General features: G+C 52.5%; 1 protein-coding gene and 1 long non-coding RNA gene across 4 annotated transcripts; both read left to right on the top strand.

Annotated features, from left to right (window-relative positions):
* The first annotated feature begins 1,856 nt into the window (after window positions 1–1,856).
* TRIM16 (tripartite motif containing 16) lies at window positions 1,857–21,479 on the top strand. Of its 3 annotated transcripts, none has more exons than XM_082441395.1 (6): window positions 1,869–3,294; window positions 9,407–9,502; window positions 12,533–12,766; window positions 14,992–15,157; window positions 15,592–15,687; window positions 19,529–21,479. In XM_082441395.1, exons 1-6 carry the CDS (start codon window positions 2,788–2,790, stop codon window positions 20,110–20,112), a joined length of 1,683 nt encoding a protein of 560 aa, XP_082297521.1. In that variant the 5' UTR covers window positions 1,869–2,787; the 3' UTR covers window positions 20,113–21,479. The 3 variants fall into 3 exon arrangements, with proteins under 3 accessions (XP_082297522.1, XP_082297521.1, XP_082297523.1); XM_082441397.1 differs by lacking the exon at window positions 1,869–3,294 and adding an exon at window positions 8,679–8,905; XM_082441396.1 differs by lacking the exon at window positions 12,533–12,766 and having other exon boundaries at window positions 1,857–3,294.
* On the top strand, window positions 15,695–17,098 carry LOC309650304. The gene is made up of 2 exons (XR_014257518.1): window positions 15,695–16,446; window positions 16,539–17,098. It is a non-coding gene; the product is annotated as an uncharacterized lncRNA (long non-coding RNA).
* Window positions 21,480–21,660: the final 181 nt, after the last annotated feature.

Below are 21,660 nucleotides of genomic sequence, written 5' to 3'. Positions count from 1 at the left end.
CCGGGAGGTGGTCTGGACATTGTGACGGGGGGTCAGGAGGACCCCCACCTCGGCTCTGAGATACGTTGGTGGGGGGCGGTGCGGGGGAGAAGGATAGCACCAGCCGAGAGGCGCAGGAGAAGCAGCGTCTTTGGCGAAAGCCGAGCTCCGGTTAAGGCAGGGAGGCAGGGGACTGTCTGAGAAGAGGCTGAGGATATTGGAGTGCTCAGGGCGCAGCGGGGGCGGGGTGGTGACTGAGCGCTGGGTCAAGAGGGAATTAGGGTCTAGGACATACGTGGGCGTTAACCCCGCCTTCCGGTGCGGGAGCGTTGACCCAGGAGGCCTGGGTGTGATGAGGTGCCCTGCAGCTCCTGGAGGCCGGCCGGAAGGTGCTGTGTCAGGCCTGGCGGGGGAGGGGGTTTAGAAGTTGAGGTGGATTCTGTGGTCCTGGGAGGGCCAGAGGCCGCCACGGGGTCAGTGCTCTCAGGCCCAAGTCCGGGCAGATGTCACAGCTTGGCCACGGCGCCCTTTTCCCACAAGCTCAGGCGGATCTCAGACACAGCACAGTTTCCTCGAGAGCCACACTGGGAATCTGTTTACCAGCCCTGGCTTCGGCCAACCTCCTCACTTCATAGATGAGGAAGCTGGGGTTGAGAGAGGACAAATGATTTTCCCAGTTCAGGCTGGGACTGAAAATTCAGGTTTCCTGTTTTCCAAGCTGCTGCGGAATGTCTGGTCGCTTGGAGCTCCGATGGGGCACCGGGAAGGGCTGAGCAAAGCTGTGGGCTGCCCTCCGGGGTCAGCAGGAGAGAAGGGGCGGGGGAGATAAGGGAGAGCCTGGCTCAGTGCCCCCTGATCGGTGCCTGAGGTTGTGGAACAGGTCAGGCTGGGCAGCCACGCCACCTCCCCCTCCCCAGAAATATCAGAGGCTCTGTGGCATGTGGGTGGGCCAGCTCAGCTTCCAGAACCAGGTCATTCGGAGAAAGGGACAGAAAAGAAAGCAACCCTATTCGTTAATGTTGGAGAAGACTCCAGGAACGTTCTGGGCTGCGAGAAGCCAGCTCCTTTCCCTCCTGGCCAGAGATTTAAAACCATGAAATGAAACGCAGGGGAACCTCTGGGAACCTCTTCTGGCGTGTCTTCAGCTGTGGAAGAGGGCAGCCAGGTCAGGGATACACAGGAACCTTCGTACTGCTGAAAAGGGCCGCATCTAGGCCGTCATGACATGCATGCTCTGTGCATGTTGACAGTCAACAGAGCTGCATCTGACATAGATTTTTACTGTTTTCCATGCCCTCCAACACCAAGCGGGAATTCTTGGTCAGTGACAAGAACTGCCCCTTGGTTTATGTGCTTTAATCCAGATCCTGCCAGATCACACGGGGTGGAGAGCCACGGGGGAGTGCGATGGCTTGGACCCACCCCATCCCTAATCTCAGGGGCGAGCTGGACCGGCCCCCACCCCATTCTCCCTCTGTTCCATTAGTTTTCCAAATCCACTTGAGTGTATATGAAGAAATCCTGCGGGGGAGCTGTAGAACCTCTCCAGGACAGGGGTCCCCAACCCCCGGGCCACAGACCAGTGGTGGTCCGTGGCCTGTTAGGATCCAGGCCGCACAGCAGGAGGTGAGCGGTGGGTGAGCGAGCAAAGCTTCATCTGTATTTACAGCCGCTCCCCATCGCTCGCATTACTGCCTGAGCTCCGCCTCCTGTCAGCATTGTGGTGAGTTGTATAATTGTTTCATTATATATTACAATGTAATGATAATAGAAATAAAGTGCACAGTAAATGTAATGCGCTTGACTCATCCCGCAACATTCCCCCTGACCCCGGTCCGTGGAAAAATTGTCTTCCGTGAAACCAGTCCCTGGTGCCAAAGAGGTTGGGGACTGCTGCTCTAGGGTACAGACGTTGGGGGCCAGGTGCCCTGGAACGGTCCTGGGTTCCTTGATGCCCACCTGGCGTCCCCACCCAGTGGTGCTGCCCAGGAGCAGCTTTCGTCTGAGGAGCGAGATGCTTCCCACCTTCTCCCCTGGCGTCTGTTATGGGCTGAACTGTGAACCGCCCGCCCCGCGCCAGAACCCCGCATCGGATGTTGAAGTCCTAACTGATGCCGAAAGCTCAGCTTCTCTGTACTGGTGCCAAATCGAATCTCGGAGTTTTGGGTGAAGTAGAAAGAAAAGAATAGCTTTATCGCTTTGCCAGGCAAAGGGGGCCACAGCCAGTGCCTGCCTCAAAGAACTATGTGTCCCAGCCCGGGAGGATCTGCTGAGGGGTTTTATAGCAGTGGTTCAGAGGTGAGGTCTCTGACAAGATGAGGGTGTGTGCCGGGTCTCAGGTGGGTCTCCTGATCTTTTTTTTTTTTTTTTTTTAAATAAATTTATTTATTTATTTATTTTGAGCTGTGTTGGGTCTTCGTTTCTGTGCGAGGGCTTTGACCGCAGAGCTCAGGAATCTCCAGTCCTTTCCAGACCGATCCCCCAGCTTGGCTGAGATTATGGGGGGGCGAATGATTCACAGAAGAATAGCAGTTTCGGGTCTGGGCTGGAGGACGGGTCGGAGCCTGTGGGGAGACAGCCTGGGCCTCCCTGAGCCTGGGGACTCGGGCCGCCTTGTGGCCACTGCAGCTGGCTGTCCTCTAAGCCGAGCAGAGTAATGACGACCGACCGAGCTTCCTCTGGGGGGAGGAAACAGTTAAAATCCTGCCGCAGCTGCCGTCAGCTGGGCGTGGTTCTCCCATCTGACTGGGGCAGCAGGATCCTGGGCCCAGGAGCAGAGGAAGCCCAGCTCCTGCGCAGAACTTCCACATGGCTGAGTTTGATCTGATGGCTCCAGGGCCTCTGCCCGGGGTCCCCGCTCACCCTCCGGCCACTCTCAGCCCAGACTCTGGGTTGGCCAGCCCAGCAGAAGGAGAGGGCACAGCCTCCCTGGGGAGCTCCCCGGGGGAGAGCTGGGGACAGAGCCGTGGCTCTGCCTGGCAGGGGCGTCCTGGGGCGGAGGTGGAGGAGGAGGAGGAGGTCCTGTGCGACTTCTGCCTCGGGGCCAACAGGGTGAGGGCCATGAAGTCCTGCCTGACCTGCATGGTGAACTACTGCCCAGAGCACCTGCGGCCGCACCAGGAGAACAGCAGGCTGCAGGGCCACCAGCTGGCAGAGCCCGTGAAGGACCGGGACCTGCTCGTGTGCCCGGCCCACCGCAGCCCGCTGGTTGCCTTCTGCTGCCCCGATGGGCAGTGCATCTGCCAGGAGTGCGGCCGGGCCGAGCACAGGGGCCATGCCTCTGTCTCCCTCGATGCCGCTCACAGGGACAAGGAGGCAAGTGCCGGGGTCCGTGCGGAGAGGGAGGTGGGGAGGCCGTGGGTCAGGGAGAGGCCTGGCCTCTGCCTCGGCTCCTGGGGCTGCCGGCTTCACTCCTGTGCTCTTAGCTTTGGCCCCTGGCTGTGCAGCCAGCACCCCTGTCTCTTGCACTTGGCTTTGGAAACTGGAGTCGGTTACTCTGTCGCCATCTCGGTCCTGCTGTCCCTGTACTCTCTCTGTCTGCGTCTGTCGCTCCTCTGGCTACTTTCCTGCTACTTCTCACTCAGCTTTTGGTGACTGATCCGTGGGTGGGTGTTGGGTGCAGAAGATGTTTCCCTCTGGCTGGATCTGAGTGGCAACGAATGCAATGTAAAGCTTGGCAGAAGTTCAAGAGAAAAGAGCCAAAACTTTGCCCGAAATTCTCTTTTTCCCTTTACCCCAAACAAGAGATCATTAGCAAGGGCCCCTCTGGAGATACTGGGTATGAAATCCAAGAGCTTGAATAGTGCCGAGATAAGAGAGAACTGGAAACTTCCCTCCAGGTACAATGTCAAGGACTGCTTACCTTAGGGAAAATAAATCTCCTCATCAGATAGAGGTATCATAAGAGATTGAGAAATACTGTGCTCGTAGCCTGTAATTTTATTCCCATCAGGTAGGGCAACCGTTTCTAGAACAGCTGACTTTTCTTTGCCCTGAGAAAGCTGAGAGCCTGGAGAAGTTCCTGGGAATGGATTCATATGATTCGTTTCTCATACTCGGACTTTCCACGAGCACGTTTGTTCTCAGTGGGGAAGTGCAGTTCTTTTGTCCCACATTTCTTGTGTCCAGACTCTGGGCAGCTCCCTGTCTGCACTGAGGCCTGTGGCAGCGTCTTGGCCCCGCGGGTCCCTGGGCAGCGGACAAGGAGCTTCCTGGGAGGGGCAGCAGACAAGGAGCTTCCTGGAGGAGGACCCGCTCCTCCACACCCTCCCTTAAGCGTGGATTTTATCCAGCGTTAGTGGGAATTGTTCCAGAAAGCTCTGTATTCCAGATGCCAGTGAGTCATTGTTATCAGCTCTACAATCCACTTGCCAACAGTTCCCAGCATCTCCAGTGCCAGGAAATGTCCGATCAGGAGAGCAGGTCACTGCCACCCACTCCCCACGTTCACAGCCACGTTCACAGAGGAGGCTCTGGGTCAGCAGACAGGTCAGAGGATAAAGCTGCACGTAATTGACTCCACGGTCTTCACGGAGCCTTGCTGTGTGCTACGTGCTTTCCGTGGATTTTCCCATCCAGTCCTGGAATAACTCACTGAGGTGGTGACTCTTTTCGTCTTCACCAAATTTGTCCAGACTCATACAGATGACTAAGCCATGGAGTGGGAATGGAAGCTTCTGGAAAGCCACCCCACTGGAAGAACACAGGGAAGGACCCCAAGGTCACAATATTATAACCTTACTTTATTTTTTTTGCACCAAAACCCTGCCACACATGTTGTCGAGAGATTAAAGCAGAGTGTACTGCTTTCCCCTTGTTCAGGGTATAATATCTGAATTCTGTTATGTTTAACTGGAAAAGTGATGCATGTCCCCGTTCAGAAACAATCTCCACCAAATACTGAGATAGATTTTCCCAGAAAAAGCCTCCCTCCCAGCCTGGATCTGCCCATCTCCGTCCTCAGAGGCAGACACCACGATCTACTCTTTCTTCTGTTTCCTTTCAGAAATTCTATGCCTGTAGCAGCATAGATACAATGTGAATTTTAACGTAGTGTAAGCTGGTGCGTTACAGAGACGTAGGGTAATTGTCATTCTGAGCAGGGAGGGTTGTGTTTCTCGTGTGTGGAACCCCAAATTCAGATATCCCAGGAGGGAGCTGTGTCAGGTAAAATACAGACAACTGGGGCAGTTCTTGGTGCTGAAAGCAGGCCGGTTCCAGGTATGATGCAGCAGCCCCGTACCCCAGATCCTTGGTGCGGGCCCAGTTCCCAGCCTCTGCTTCCTGGTGTGCCTAGCAGAGTTCCTACCTTTCCACCCCGCATCCTTGCTTTCAACGCTGAGAGTGCGTGTGTGCTCTGTAAGCGCTTTTTGGGTGGCCCTGCCACGGCTCAGGAGCCAAAAGGTTTCTTGCAAGGAGCCCAGGAGACCAGCTCCGAAGACACAGTACCTGGATGAGGCTGCAGCCACCACCAGGATTATCTTGAAAGTCTTACTAGACGTAAGTAAGGCTCCAGAAGCTCCATCTCTCCTCCAGCCAGCCCCAGCCCTCTGGAGCCGCTTGCTGAAGGTCACTTTGGATCGAGTTAAGCGCCAGTCACTCAGGCATGTTGTGCAAGGGAAACCGTGAACAGCGGGGTCAGCAACAGGGACACAGAGCGGCCGGGAGCTGCATCGGGTCCACAGAGCGACTGATTTCTCAGTTCACCGACAGAGCCCCTTCTGAGGCTCCCACGGTCTCTAGCTATGCCAGTGGGCAAAAACTCTGGATTTGGGAATTCTGGGTGTTCTCTGATGATTTGTTCTGTGCCGCTGGGCTTCCAGGGCCCAGCTCTTCCCAAAGGGGACTCCGCTCTTCCCCTTGCCCAGGCCAGCGTCCCAGGGCCTCTTAGTTGTTTTTTTTTTTTTTTTTAAATTGAAGTGTAGTTGATTTACGATGTTGTGTTAATTTCTGCAGTACAGCAAAGTGACTCAGTTTTACACATATATACATTTTTTTAAAAAAAACTAATTAATTAATTAATTAATTTTCGGCTGTGTTGGGTCTTCGTTTCTGTGCGAGGGCTTTCTCTAGTTGCGGCAAGTGGGGGCCACTCTTCATCGTGGTGCGCGGGCCTCTCACTATCACGGCCTCTCTTGTTGCGGAGCACGGGCTCCAGACGCGCAGGCTCAGTAGTTGTGGCTCACGGGCCTAGTTGCTCCGCGGCATATGGGATCTTCCCAGACCAGGGCTCGAACCCGTGTCCCCTGCGTTAGCAGGCAGATTCTCAACCACTGCGCCACCAGGGAAGCCCTATACATTCTTTTTTAAATATTCTTTTCCATTATGGCTTGCCCCAGGAGACTGGATATAGTTCCCTGTGCTCTACAGTAGGACCTTGTTGTTTATCCATTCTACATGTAATAGTTTGCATCTACCAACCCCAAATTCCCAGGCCATCCCTCTCCCTTAGCTTTTTTTTTCTTTTTGGCCGCCCCCTGCAGCATGCAGAACTTCCCCGACCACTGTGCCCCCTGCAGTGGAAGTGCAGAGTCTTAACCACTGGACCACCAGGGAAACCCTTCCCTTAGCTTTTAAGAGCAGCTAATCTTAACTCCACTCACCTTCTCTGAACTCAGGCTCGCTGCTGGGAAATGAAGCTGTGGCATGCATGTGTGTGAGTTGTGAAGTTTGCACTCTTTCTGTGACTGCTTTCCTGTTTGTTCTTTTCTGTTCCTTTTCAAGTTTATCAAACATTATCAAGTACTTTCTATGTGCTAAGTGTGCTACACTATCTCAGGGAGCGTGGGCTGTAGTCAGGAAGCCAGGGCAGGTCCACATCTCCCTGGATGCCAAAGGGCTGGGGCAGCACAAAGGCCCTGCTGCGTGTTCCAAGGAGGAAGACCCCCAGCAGTGAGGTCAGGGCAGGTATCTTGGAAGGAAGGCTCCGCTGGGCCCCGTCTTAGACCTTCAAGTCCATTAGTGGCAGGTCACTGCGTCCAATCTCAGCATTGGTTCCAGAAAGCTCAGGATACGGTGGGGATCTCGGACACAGTCTCCAGGTAGAGCAGGAGCCGAGGTCTGAGAGCCACAAGTGTTCCCGCTTCTTGGGGGCGCCGTTAACCAGCATTGTTCACGGCCCATCTGCTGCCAAAAGGCGGATGGTTTGAGGCTGTTCTGGAGAATTTCTTCTAGAAGTTCCGAGGAGTGCCTTGGACTCAGTATTATGCAACTTGTTTTATCCTGAACATTCCAGCAGGCTGTATGTCTTTCAAGAGCAGGGACAGTGTCTTATATAACTGGACTGGCATGTAGCGAGCTCTCATCAGCTGGCCAAGGAGTGAAGTCAGGGCCCAGCTGGGACCCTAGTGTTCCCAGACACAGACTCTCCAGAGGGAAACACCAAGCAACTGACACCATCTGGAATTTCCTCCTCTCTTCTCCCTCCCCCTGCTGTTCCAGTTTGCATCTCTAACCCGACCCTGGCCACTGAGCTGGGTACCCCCTTTGCCCTGGAGACAGAAGCAAGAACGATTTTGTTAACATATCCTTGAGGCACCAGAGGAGACGCTAAACCATCTGATGAGGGTCGTAGAGCCTGAGAGAGGCAGGTCTTGTACCCCAGATATGGTGCCTTTCGCACAGCATCTGTCCTCACCGTGCTGAAGCGGGGAGGACTCTCTGTGCCCTTGGACGTGGGGCCGTCTACTCTCATTGGCACTGCTGTCCTGCTTTTGTGTGGGGCCTGCCTGGGCCTGCGATGTGATGTGCGTATGGCTGACGTCTTGGGACACCCCGGAGCCAGGGTCTGGGACACCCCGGAGCCAGGGTCTGGGCACCCCGTCATTTCCTGGGAACAGGAAAAACTGGAGATGCTGGTCTCCCAAGTGGCCCCGCCTCTTGTGGTAAGCAGGAGTGCCTGCTTGTGGGGTGACTCACTCAGAGGTCCCCACTAGGCACTTGGGAGTCCCTTTCTCCTTTTATGGCAGTCCGCAGACAGTGGGGAGAAACCCCCTCCCTGGACACGCTGGGGGTCTCCTGTGACCCCGGGTGGTGCTGGGGCCGACCGCTTTAACACACTCTGCACTCGTTGCTACTGTGTGCTCTGTTGTGTCTCCCACCACCTTTCAACAAGCAGCTCATGTCCCCTCCCGTCCTGGAGCAGGTCACTGGGTAATAAGCCTTCTAGACAGACCAAGGTTCCACATTGCCCCCAAATAGGCCAGACCCCGCATCTTCCCTGCTTCCCCCACTCCTGGGCATCAGGTCTCAGGTCTCAGGGGTGGGAGGTCACCCGGGCTCCCTCGGCTCTGAGTCGGGGCCACAGGGCCTGAGCAAACGTTCCCGGGCTTCTGCAGAGGGAGACGAGTCCCCTGCCTGCCTGGGCTGCCACCACTGGGGCCTGGGATTCCCGCGGGCTGCAGTGGGAGGAAGGGGAGACGCGTCACGGTGCCCCTGCACCCCGAGTTCTGTTAGGGTGAATGACGACACAGCTGGCGTGCAGACACGCTGCTGTGAAAATCAGTGAAAGCTCTTCTTTCTGTTGCTGCTGTCTCGTGCCCTTGTGGACGCAGAAAGTGACAGGGCCTCTGAAGTTTGCAAAGGCTCTGGTTTCATGCCTCGGCACGTTCTCAGCAGACAGTGCTTGGGGAGTTTCAGGAGGCGAGAGTGGGGCTGGGCAGGGGCGTCGACCTGGGCAAACCCGGGTTCTCAGGCGGGCACTTGCCTCGGCGGGGAGGGTTCGCTCTGCCTGCATCTGGCAGAGAATAAGAGTCCGTGATGGAAAGCAGCCGAGGTAGTGCTAGTAACGATGATGAGGATAATGACGCCACCCACACGGATGGAGCACCTGCAACGCGCCCGCTACTGTACAGAGTTCCTGCTGACGTGCCTCCCATCCTTGCGGGAACCCTGTGAATTGGGCACTTTAGCTGCTCCCACCTCACAGGTGAAGAAATGCCAAGTGTGGAGGCGTTAAGTAGATTTTCCCGAAGTCTCATCTGCTAAGTAGGAACCCTGGGACGCCCACCTCCGACTTCAAGCGCCCTGGGCTCCTTGTAAGGCTGTTCTGGGGCCGGATGGGCTGGACTCAACTCCACTGACATTGGATAGGTGGCTCCATTTTCTCACCTGTACAATGGAGATAATGTGTTTACCTGCTATGGGCATGGTCAGGATGATAGGAGGTGACGCAGAGAAACGCTTGAAGCGATGCCCAGCGCAGCGTAAGCTCTCCCTGCATTTTAGCCAGTTCACCCCGGGAAGTGCCGGCACGCGCTGACCCTCTGTGCCTCCACTGAGGGTGGGTGCTCCAGCCTGGCTTCTGAGAGCAGCTTCTGAGACTGACTCCCCTTTCCATGGAAGAAGGGCAGACGGTGCCTTTGCTCCTGGGGACCTTCCGAGTGCCCTGGGCTCCTGCCTCCTTGACGCTGACCTTTCCTCTTCTTAGGCTGAGCTTCGGAGCACCCAGTTAGACCTGGAGCGGAAACTCAAGTCGAATGAAGACGCCATCGCCAGGCTCCAAGCCAACCATAAATCCGTTCTGGTAAGGCTGGCCGGGGTCACCTGCCGGGCTTTGGCGCACCTGGCAGCTGCTGCGTGCTCAGCCAGGCCCACCCGGGGCTGTGGGATGCAGGGTGCAGGCCCGGCCCCCCTGTCCACGGGCCCCATGGGTTTTATCATTGGGTGAGAAATGTGGGTACAGATAAGGTCGGCCACACCGCAGGGTGACTTCACCTTGTTATGGGGATTTGCTATGATATTAGTTCAAGGTTCAGAACTGGCAAGTGATTTACTTTCTAATGTTATAGAGTAGAAGCAAGCTAGTCCTGTAATGACAGTGTCCTTATTTGTATATGTGCATATGCTTTTTTGACCGGGAGAAAAGGGTATATGTGGGAGTCAAGGGGGGTGGTTAGCTAGAGCTCCAGAAATTATGCATAATCTTGGATTCTTCCATCATGGGAGGGTGTTCTGCATGCGATTTTCACCAGTCCTAAATCCTGGCAGCCAGAAAAGAGAGGTGAGAGCTGCTGGATTAGTGGATGGTATTTGATAAGGCCAGTGGCGTGCCAGGCTACTTAGTTTTAGTCTCTCTGGTTTATGACCACTTTCTATAATAAACTCTAAGTAGACCCAAACAGTTCCACAAAGGATTCTCATTAGTGGCAAGCCAGTAACCACAACTCAGAGGAGAATGCAAAACAACTACCCTATGGCAGTCAGTCAGCAGCAGCGTCTTTGCATATCAAGAATGATTCTATCAATTCATCCATCCATCCACCTATGTATCCACTATGCATCCATCCGTCCATCCATCCATCTGTCCATCCATCCATCCATCCATCCATCCACCCACCTATCCATCCATCCATCCATCCATCCATCCATCCATCCATCCATCCACCCATCCACCCATCCATCCATCCACCCACCTATCCATCCATCCGTCCATCCATCCATCCGTCCGTCCACCCATCCATCCATCCATCCATCCATCCATCCATCCATCCATCCACCCACCCACCTATCCATCCATCCATCCATCCACCCATCCATCTATCCATCCATCCATCCATCACCTACCCATCCACTCACCCATCCATCCATCCATACATCCATCCATATCTAATACATGTAACCATTTCAACTTAATTTCTTCCTCCTTGGTGTTTATAACTAACTAGCTGTGGAAGCATGAATACCTATTTCTTACCCATATAATCTTATGAAAAGAAGAACAATAATTATCCCTTTGAAGTCTTGGAAACCTTCAGAGATTGTTGATTTCCATGCTCAGTGTAATCTGGAGAACCGCATGGAGCATCTTGCCTTTTTCCAGCTCTTTATTTTCCAGACACTTTGATCCCTACTCAGTTCTTCTTTTAACTGCATGGTAACCAGGTGAGGTAGCTACCACAGTGGCCACCGTGTAGGAAGTACATGAGGACACAGAGACAACAAGAACTGTCCAGGGCCCCCAGGTTGATGGGACAGGAGAGCCTGGGAGTGTTGCTTCCTTGACCTAAGAATGACTCAGTCTGTTGCAATGGTGGTGCTTTAGTTTCTTTATCTAAGAAATGGGGACTGTAGTAGTACAGTTGTCCCTTGGTGTCCTCAGGGGATTGGTTTTAGGACAACCCCCAATCCCCCCCCCCCCCACGGTTACCAAAATCCACACATGCTCAAGTCCCTTGTATAAAATGGCCCAGTATTTGCATGTAAACCTACGCACATCCTCCCGTATACTTTAAATCTTCTCTAGATTACTTACAATACCGGCTACAATGTAAATGCTATGTAAATAGTGGCCAGCTTGGCAGAGTCTAGTTTTGCTTTTTGGAACTTTCTGGGATTTTTTTCCCAAATGTTTTTGTTCTGTGGTTGGTTGAATTCGTGAATGTGGAATCCGCAGATACGGAGGGCCATCTGTATTTACCTTCTGGGGTTGCCATGAGAGAATATGTATACAGTGCTCAGAACAGTGCCCGGCCCATGATAAGCACTTCCTAAATGTGGCCGTTATTGTATTACTATGTTATGTAACTAAAAAGTGACCAGGCAGGCGGCAGGACCCCAGGAGAACAGAAAACAGTACCTGGAGGGGCTGCTCAGAGGGCTCTCAGATGGGATGGTCATGGAGGGACAATGGGGGAGATTGAGGCAGGCGGGGCATGGGCTCCGGGCTGTGGAGTGGTGCGAAGGGAGGGTGAGCAAAGGGAAGTGTTTCCAAGAACTTTACATGAAGTTGAACCAGGTGATTTGTGTTGGGGCAACGATCTGGAGTTGGGCGTTGTCAGAGGGAGCCATCAGCACCAGGACCTAAGAACTACCAAAGGGAAGTGGAAACGGTTGAAAACGTGGATTGAAGTTGTAAATATGACATTGACTGAAGGCATTTGTAAAGGATGTGGAAGGATGGAATCCCCCATGCACAAGTGCCATCATGCAAATCCTTGCTATTCATCACATGGAATTTGTTTTGTGTATTTTTGAACGTGGCATTCCATTCTGCATAGGTAGGCTGGTCCTGCGATGCTTCGGTGCTGTGGACACCTGCACACACCCTAAACATTTTGTGCCTGGCACAGACACCATAAGGTTGGGTGTGCTTTTGGCTCAGATGGACCCGGTGGGCAGTTTAACTGGACATAAAGGAAATGCTAAGAAAGCAAATTCGTGCTACTGATTTGTACAAAGAAGCCAAATTATTATTTTACCGCAAGAAACATGACTATCAAGTATACTGAATACGCACATTGTCCTGGTTGGAAGATTGATGTCACAGACTTGAAGAGCAGCCCGACTGTCAGAGCTGGACTCAGAAATCAGATAATTCACTCCCCCGTCTGATGGATGAGAGACTAAGGGAATGATTGGCAAATAAGTACTTATGCCCTGCAGAGTCCTTCTTGTTTCCGGGAACCCAGGATTCAAATGAGAATAAAGGCTTCCTTTTACAGTAGGAAATCGCTCCCTGATTTGCGGGTTTCTCGGGTTTGCATTTTTGCGTGCTGAGCTTTGAGAAGGTTGGACGCCTCACTAACAGGTTCTTCACCCCCCCGCCCCCCGCCAGGTGTCAGTGTCGGAGGTAAAGGCGGTGGCGAAGGAGCAGTTTGGGGATCTCCTTGCTGCCATGAGCAAGGCCCAGGCTGACGTGATGCTTTTCTTGGAGGAGAAGGAGCAAGCTGCCCTGGGCCAGGCCAACGGCATCAAGACCCACCTGGAGTACAGGAGCACAGAGATGGAGAAGACCAGGCAGGAGCTGGACAGAATCGCTGCCATCGGCAGCCCCGTGCTTTTCCTGGAGGTATGGGCCGCCGTGCCGCTGATGCCAGGGAGACCTTCACTCTGCTCGGCCTGCGGCGCACGGGGGAGGGGAACTGCCTGCTGATAATCGGGTGCGCAGGGAGCTGTGAGGACAGAGAGCGGCTGAGTACACGAGTACGGGAGGGAGGGCTTTCCAGAGCGGAGAGGCTGGAACCGGGTCGTGGAAGATGCATCACGTGCCAGCAGAGGCAGCAGCATGTGCAAAGGCAGAGAGGTTTGAGACAGCACAGCTGATTGGGGGAACTAAGGTGCTTTCACAAGGATGGGGTGTGGGACGCTGGGCACAGAGCAATGGGAGGCGAGGCTGGCGGGGCCAGGTGGGCATCTGGCTGTAGAAGCTTGTTGTTCATCGTGAAGTCACAGCAACCCAGGGAGGACTTCAGGTGAGGGGTGATGAGCTCAGGCCTCAGTGTGCTTTATAAACCACTCCGACAGTGGAGGGATGCTTGCTGGGCCGGGGTGAGACCGGGGTCCTGCTGCCTTTCGGAGAGGGCTGCACGTGCTGGGGTGACTGAGGACAGACAGCCCAGCAGAGAAGATGAGACCTTTCATTACAATGTGCCATTCATTGTATGTTAAGCCACCTGCCATCAGACATTCCATCCTCCTGGATCTGTCACTAGAGCGCTGTGTAGTTTTTAGCAAGTCACTTAACCTTTTTGGGTCTCAAATTCCTCATTTATAAACAAGCAGGTCGGAGTCAATGATTTCCAAGGCTCCTTCAGTGCTAATATTCCTACATACAAATAATTCTTTTATTGCATTTTGGGAAGAGATTCCCTTCTAGTTAACGGCAAACATAAATGTTTATTATGAAAAAAAAACTTGGAAAATATGGAAAAATATAAAGGAACACGGTCATCCATATTCCCATCACCCAAGATAGTCATCGTTAGCCTTGTAATGAGTGAGAGAAAGAGAAGCAGACAGACAGACAGACAGACATACCAAAGAATGTCTTTCAGTTCCTTTACTTTTCAGTATCAAAACAAAGAAACTATGAAGAAAAATTTGGCTTCCCATGTCATGAGTTTCCTAAAGAGCATATAAATAATTAAAAAAAAGAAATAAAATCTCTTTTTTTTTTCTCCTTTGGTAACTTTAACATAAAAACTTTAATATGTATAAAATATATTTTAGTATAGGACAACTTATTTTAGTTAAACATAACTTCTTTTTCCATAAATTTTTAGCCAATCGAAATGACATGTATTGTTCCCCAGTGATTCTTTTTTTTTAGAAATAGACCATTTTATTTTATTTTATTTTTTATTTTTTCGCTGTGCCGTGCGGTATGAGGGATCTTAGTGCCCCGACCAGGGATCCAACCCTCGCCCCCTGCCTTGGAAGCATCGAGTCTTAACCACTGGACCGCCAGGGAAGTCCCCCCAGTGATCTAAAATGTTACTTTTATCATATATGGCACTAACTCTACATATGGTGTTAAAAAGTTAATTTTTCTCCCTATCTACTCTCTGGCTTGGCCTCTTTCTTCTCTTCCATTAATCTAACCATTCTGGTACAACTGTTTTCATCACTAAGTTTTCTGCTGTACCCAGTCTGTAATTCAGTGCTTCCATTGCATTTGAATTTTGATAATGTGTTACACCTGAAAGCAACCTTTCCTGATCACTGCAGAGTTTTGAAGCATGAGAGGCTTAATGTGATTATCTATGTGAAAACACTTTTCAAACTCTTAAAGCACAGAACAAGAATTAGAGAACACTGTGTATTGGATTGAACCGACTAGGAAAATGCAGCAGCAAGCATTCCCGCCTGAGGACTTGTCTGTGAATCTTCCAAGTGCTACACCCGTTCCTCCATCCCTGTCGTGGCTTGTGTTTAAATTAGTTAAAAAAAAAAAAAAAAGTACTGATAGAATGAAGGTTGGAGGAATGTTACCGCCATCTGCGCTGTTGGTGTAACACATTTGTTCTTCGATTCCCTGTCTGGGCTATGTATTGCATCTGCTCGTGGGTGCCTAGTATCTCTTGATTTTTAAAAGTCCACTTTCCCAGTTAAAAAACACGAATGCTTTCTACATTATCAGACGCTGAGCTGGACCTATTACACACACTTTCTTTGTGAAGTGCACGTCACCATCAGCCTATTTTACAGATGAGGAAGGTGCCGTATTGAGGAGGGTAGCCCTGTTTAAGAAGCACAGAAGCCAGGGCAAGTTCTGCCTTGTGTCCTTTCCTGCAGGAGTACTGCAAGTTCAAGAACATGAAGGACGATGCTTTCCCCAGTGTCTACATTGGACTCAAGGACAAGCTGTCGGGCATCCGCAAGGTCATCACGGACTCCACCGCGCACCTGATCCATTTGCTGCAGAACTACAAGGAGAAGCTCCAGGAGTTCTCCAAGGAAGGTGAGAGGCTGTGGCTTGTAGTGTCTCGGAGGGGCTGACGGGGGAGGTGGGAGTTGGGAGGGAGAGCAGAACCGGGGAGCTTCTCATTTTCAGAGCCATCCCCTGGCTAGCCGTGCTAGTGATGGACACTTAGCTTGATGACTGAGACCCGAGAATGTGAGTCAGTCACGTCACGCCCTTGGCCGGCATCTCCGAGACTAGCTTCTGAGGTTGCTGACGCCTGTACTTTCAGGTGAAATCCAAGTCAGGCTGGGGTCTTTCCTCAGCGTGTTTTACTTTCGTGTGGTCCGTTGAGCAGGGGTCTCTGACACGTGACTGGTGTCCGGGCCCTTCTTCCCCGAGGAAGCCCAGGGAAGAGGGGCTGGGGGTTCCTGCTTCTTAGGTTCTCCTGCCCACCTGGACAGGTGTGCAAGCACAATTCTCTGATTTTCTAGAGGAGTACGACATCGGAACTCAGGTGTGTGCCTTCACTGAACACAAACACTGGACCTCGGAACCCGAGCCCAGCACCAGGCAGCAGTTCCTCCAGTGTAAGTTGTGAGCAACTTCCCTCTCCCTGGGTGTGGACGCGCGTGTGAGGCTTTGGAAGCAAGGATGCCGTCTCTCACGTAGGTTTCAGGTTCTTGCAACCTCAGGGTCTATGCCCAAATGGTACATTTTTAAAAGTTTAATTTAAAAAAAATTTGAACTTTTCATTTTGAAGCAGTTTCAAACTTAGGAAAACATTGCAGAAAGAGGACCAAGAATTCTTGTATACCTTTCATCCAGTTTTTCTAAGCGTTAACACTTTACGTTACAACGGTCCACTGATCCAACCCGGAAAATGAAATTGCTGCAAGGCTATTAAGTAATCTATGGAATTGATTCAGGTTTCACGAGGTATTCCTCCCAGTGTCCTTTTTCTGGCTGGAAGTCCGGTCCAAGGTCACAGTTGTTTCTTTGTCTCCAATCTGGGTCCCGTCCCTTTGTCCTTCTGTGTCCTGCATGACCTTGGCCCTTTCAAAGATCCTGGCTAGTTCCCAGATGGCTCCCTGTTAAGTCTGACTTGGCCAGAACTGCAAAACCCATTGTCCCGTCATGATGTGGGAGCGTCCTGGTCTGTCAGCAGTTTTGAAAACACGTTATTTCCAATCAATACTTACTTCCTTGTGGTTAACAAGGCAGGGAGGTTTCATCTCCCAGGAGAGGAAGGGCTGCATCTGGGTAGTCAAGGCTCACTTTTAGGACATGCAGCTGCTTCATCTCTTTGGAACGTGCCGTTGAACCCTGCTTCTGCTTGCTTTCTGGGGGTGAGCGCTGGCTGACCGACTCCTGAACCCCTTTTGCTCTGGTCGTGACGTGGAGCCTCGGGTTCGATGACTGTCTCCTGTTCTTTCCACAGCTCCTCATTTTCCCCAGGACCTCTCGGTTTCCACACAGTTTCCTTGATTTATTCTTTCCTGCTTCCTGACACCAGCACATCTATGTTTTTTTTTTTTAAATAAATTTATTTATTTATTAATTATCTATTTTTGGCTGCGTCGGGTCTTCGTTGCTGCGCGCGGGCTTTCTCTAGTTGCGGCTAGCAGGGGTTAATCTTTGTTGTGGTGTACAGGCCTCTCATTGCGGTGGCTTCTCTTGTTGCAGAGCACGGGCTCTAGGTGCACGGCTTCAGTAGTTGTGGCGTGTGGGCTCAGTAGTTGTGGCACATGGGCTTCAGTAGTTGTGGCTCAAGGGCTCTAGAGCTCAGGCTCAGTTGTTGTGGTGCACGGGCTTAGTTGCTCTGTGGCATGTGGGATCTTTCCGGACCAGGGCTCGAACCCGTGTCCCCTGCATTGGCAGGTGGATTCTTAACCACTTCGCCACCAGGGAAGCCCCACATGTATGTTTTACTAACAGATATAGTTAATACAAGAAGCCAAACACCTCTTGTGCTTAACATTAAAATAAAAGTGAACCACATCCTATTATAATCTGTTTTCTGTTGCATGACAGTCGTCTTTTTTCATGCATGACATTAACTTTTGCTCCTAGAGTATTGCTGTGAAGTTTTAGCCTTTTATGGACTCAGATCATTTCACCTGTCCAAGTTCTGTCAAATTGCCAGCTTGACTGACCAGTGGGAGCCACTTGTAAGCTGGCCTCTTTGTCCTTTAAGCATTGACCTTCTGCCCTTGACATTCTAAAGAGTATTGCTGCTTTCTGGCACTCACAGAATGTTCCAGACCCATTCTGGTTTGCTTGTCCCAAGGCATAGAATCGCCTACGCTGTAAGGAGCCCTGGGTGCCCCCAGATGAGAAGAGTACTAACGCACTCATTCATTTGGCACGTGTATACCGAGCATCTTCTCAGAGCTAGAAGCCCAGGATAGAGTCCCACATAAAATGTGGAGCTGATAGAATGAAAGGAGAACATTCATGAAACAAACACACTGATAAATAATTACACATTGTGATGAGTACCAGGAAGTTACAAAGCCAGGGTGCTCCGAGAGACGTTGACAGGCAGGCGTGGAGACCTCTTTGAGGACAGGCTCACAGCCACAATCCCAGCGGATCAGTCAGGATCTCCCTGACTCAGGTCAGGGCGAGGACCCCACCGCGGAGGGAACGGTCTGTGCCGAAGCCGCCCGAGCGGGTTCAGCGCTGGGTGGGTCTGAGGTCCGGCTGCTGGAGTGTGGAGGTCAAGGGGGAGAGGGCAGGAGACGAGGCTGCTGACGCAGGCACGCGCCAGTCACGCCGGGCCGGGCGGCCAGGGAGGCGGGTCACTGCTTTATCCTAAGGGCAGGGGCACCGTCAGAGGCTGTAAGCTGGGGCGACGTGCTTCACCTTAGCTGGCTCCCCGAAGCGAGCTCCTGTCGGGGAGAAGGTCTGGGCGGGGGAGGCGGGAGAGAGCACCACGACCGGCGTGGGCCTACTGCACGCTCTGGGGGAGATTTGGGGGCGGCTTAGATGGGGGTGAAGTAGGGCACGGAGGGCGGGATCTACAGGACTCAGGGCTGCCCGTGTGTGTGGTGGGGCAAGACATGGGAGGATGAGGGAAAAGAAGTGGAGTGGGACTTGGGCACCTGGGTGCGTGGAGGTGTTGTTCTCTGGGACCAGGAGGAGAATGTGTGGGGCGGGGACTGCTTGAGAGTTCCTCTGCTAAATAAATATTGGCCAGATATTTTAACAAACGAGTGAATCAAATGTGGGTGTATGAGCGCCTGTCTGCCCCAAACCCTTGCCGACGCTGGGTAGAAAAGTGCGTGGATTTCAGGACGTATTTGTCGAATGAATGAAAGCATGAGCCCATCCATAGGTTTTATTTTTTGATTCAGTTCAGCAAATAATACAGTAAATTCCAAGCAGTTTGAGCTTCAGGAAGGAAGGAGGTGGAGTGACTTGTCAAAAGGGGTCTGGGACCACTTACGACCTGCGTGGGCGAGGTGCCCCCCGCAAGCAGTTCTCCGTGACACTGGCCTGGCGTCCCACAACTTAACTTGGTTCTGGCGCTGCCTGGAGGTGGCGTCAGATCCCACGGGATGGCCCCCGCTTCAGATGCCAGTCGCGAGTATTGGGTCCCCAGGTGACGGACAACTTCTGTCCGACTTGGCTACAAATCAGAGGTTCCCAGGACCGCCCCCGTTGGACTCGAGCATTTGCTACAGCAGCTCACAGAAGTCAGGGAGACACTTACGTTCACCAGTTTATTAAAGGATGCGATAAAGGACACAGATGAGCAGCCAGATGGAGAGAGAGAGGCACGGGGCAAGGCCGGGGAGGGTCCCGATCGCAGGAGCTTCTGTCCCCATGGAGATGGGGTGCATCGCCTTCCGGTGTGGATGTTTGCCAGCCTGGAAGCACTCAGAACCCTGCACTACTGGGATTTTATGGAGGCTTCATCTCATAGGCATGGTGGCCCACTAACTCCATTTCCAGCCCCTCTCACTTCTCATGAGAATAGGAGTTAGGGCTGCAAGTTCCAAGCTTCTAGTCATGACTTGGTCTTTCTGGTGACCAGCCAGCCCCCGCCAGGAGCCCACCCAGAGTTGCCTTGTCAGAACAAAAGATACATGTATAACCTGGGAAATTACAAGGGTTTCAGGAGCTCTGTGTCAGGAACAGGGGCCAAAGACCAAATATCAGAACAACAGATGGTCCTAGTGCACTTATGACTCAGGAGATTACAGGGAGCTTTGTGCCGGCAACCAGGAACCAGAGACCAAATATATATTTATTGTAAATCACAATATCACACTTGCGTTCTGTTTTCTGGTTTTCACCCACCTCTTTTCTGGGAAGGAACAGGGGTCTGGGAGACGGATGTCTTTTCGTCCTTTGGAGGCTCACTAGGTTTGAAGTGTTGGGTCTGAATCAGCTGGCAGCCCCTGACTTTCTGTGTCCCCTCAGATGCCTGTGACATTGCCTTCGACCCCGACACGGCACACAGGTACCTCCGGCTGCAGGAGGACAACCGCAAGGTCACCAACACCACGCCCTGGGCGCACCCGTACCCGGACCTCCCCAGCAGGTTCACACACTGGCGGCAGGTGCTGGCCCAGCAGAGCCTCTACCTGCACAGGTACTACTTCGAGGTGGAGCTCTCCGGGGCGGGCATCTACGTGGGCCTGACGTGCCAGGGCATCGACCGCAAGGGCGAGGAACGCAACGGTTGCATTTCCGGAAACAACTTCTCCTGGAGCCTCCAGTGGGATGGCAAAGGGTTCACGGCCTGGCACAGTGACACGGAGACCCCACTCAGGGCCCGCCCTTGTCAGAGGCTGGGGGTCTACGTGGACTTCCCCGGAGGCGTCCTCTCCTTCTACGGCGTTGAGCCGGAGGCCATGACGCTGGTGCACCGGTTCGACTGTAAGTTTTCGGAGCCCGTCTACCCAGCCTTCTGGCTTTCCAAGAAGGACAACGCCATCCGGATTGCGGATCTGGGAGAGGAACCCGAGAAGCCGGCACCTACCCCGGTGGAGCCCGCCCCCTAGATGCCGGGGTCCAGAGCCCAGACCTGTGCTAACACACAGATGGGGCGGCAGCTTGCGCGTTAAGGCTGACTGGGGGGCAGAATCCCTGCCAGCGGTTGCTGGCTTTAGAAATCACGTGAGTCAGAGGATGAGGGGAAGGGTGTCTGGCCGCCGCCTTGGGCTCCATGCAGCGCTGTTCCCCACGTTTGCAATAATCCTTAGGCCCTAAGTCCCCCTCACCATCTTCTCGTGATGTCCTGTCTGCTCGGGTGAACAGCGCACTGTGCCCAGAGGTGGTCACCAGGAATCCTCAGAACCATCAGAAAGACTGCAGAGGAATCAGAATAAATTGCTAACTTTATCTCGCTTCCCCGGCGTCCCCGGCACTGTCCTGAGCTCCTCCCGTGCGTCAGCCCTCGTGGCTCTCATGGCAGCCCCATGGGGTAGCTGCTTACACCGTCCCCATTTTGCAGATGGGGAAGCTGTGGTTCAGGTGGGGGTCAGTGAACTTGCTCAGGTTCATCGTGGTCACGTGGTGAGTGAGTGGCCGAGCTGGGATTCAGATCTGGGAGGGCCGATGTTGTACTTCTAACCACTACCCCATGCTGCCTTCCTCCTTCGACGGTGGGTGTTGTGTGCACGGGAATAAACCACATCATGAACTGCGTTCGTAGGAGTAGAGCGTCTTACGGCCTCCGTCGCTTTGCACCCGCACGTCTGACTGGGCCTTGCAGCCGTGCTGTGACGGAGAGCTCACTACCTCACACGGATGCTCACCTGGTTTGGGTACAGTGAGGACTGCAGGGATGTCTTAGTGGGGTCCGAGTCCTAATCTCTGTGACCTCAGGCGACGGGGCTCCTTCCTCTCCCCTGGAGCCGCCCGGACGGTGTGGACGCGTCTGATTCCTCATTCAAGGGCAGCTCTCATACCGTCCCCCCCGGGAATTATTCTCGGCTTCTCACTCTATCTCCCACTTTCCTTTGTGGTTTCCAGACCTTCTACTCCTCTGATCACATCCCCCTTCTCTCTACAGACGCGCTCCCTAAGATTAATGATGTACATTCATCAAACCTTTAGGCAAATGACAAACTGTATTTAAATGGGTTTCTGAGGACATAACCTGAGGCCCCTTTCGGGATTCCCTGGAAATACAACTTCTGGGTCTTTTCCGTGACCTGTGTCAAGGCAAGCACCTTCCTCTTTGGCCGGTCTGACGGTCCTGTGTCAAGAGTACTTTACTGCAGCGTCACTTGACTCGTTTCCAGAGACCCTGCCCTACATTTGAATTCTAGGATTTATATAGTATAGGATTTGAACCTTTTTTAATTGAATTTAAAAGCTTTGAATTTTATTGACCTTTAAAATATTAAAAAAAATTTTTATTGGAGTATAGTTGATTTACAATGTTGTATTAGTTTCCGTTGTACGGCAAAGTGAATCAGTTATACATACACATATATCCACTCCTTTTTAGATTCTTTTCCCATATAGGCCATTACAGAGTATTGAGTAGAGTTCCCTGGGCTATACTGTGTATCCTTAGAAATTTTTAAATTTGAATTTTAAAT

The sequence above is a fragment of the Balaenoptera physalus genome (assembly GCF_965194825.1).
Source record: "Balaenoptera physalus genome assembly, chromosome: 20".
In the NCBI taxonomy this organism is placed as follows: domain Eukaryota; kingdom Metazoa; phylum Chordata; class Mammalia; order Artiodactyla; family Balaenopteridae; genus Balaenoptera; species Balaenoptera physalus.
Note: the sequence above shows the minus strand (reverse complement) of the source record. Positions and strands in the feature narration are given on the sequence as shown.

Coding starts and splice junctions, on each gene's coding strand:
- TRIM16 (XM_082441395.1), top strand. CDS start 2,788: ATGGCTGAGTTTGATCTGATGGCTCCAGGGCCTCTGCCCGGGGTCCCC. Junction 12,767..14,991: donor GCCCCGTGCTTTTCCTGGAG/GTATGGGCCGCC, acceptor CCTTTCCTGCAG/GAGTACTGCAAGTTCAAGAA. Junction 15,158..15,591: donor CCAGGAGTTCTCCAAGGAAG/GTGAGAGGCTGT, acceptor CTGATTTTCTAG/AGGAGTACGACATCGGAACT.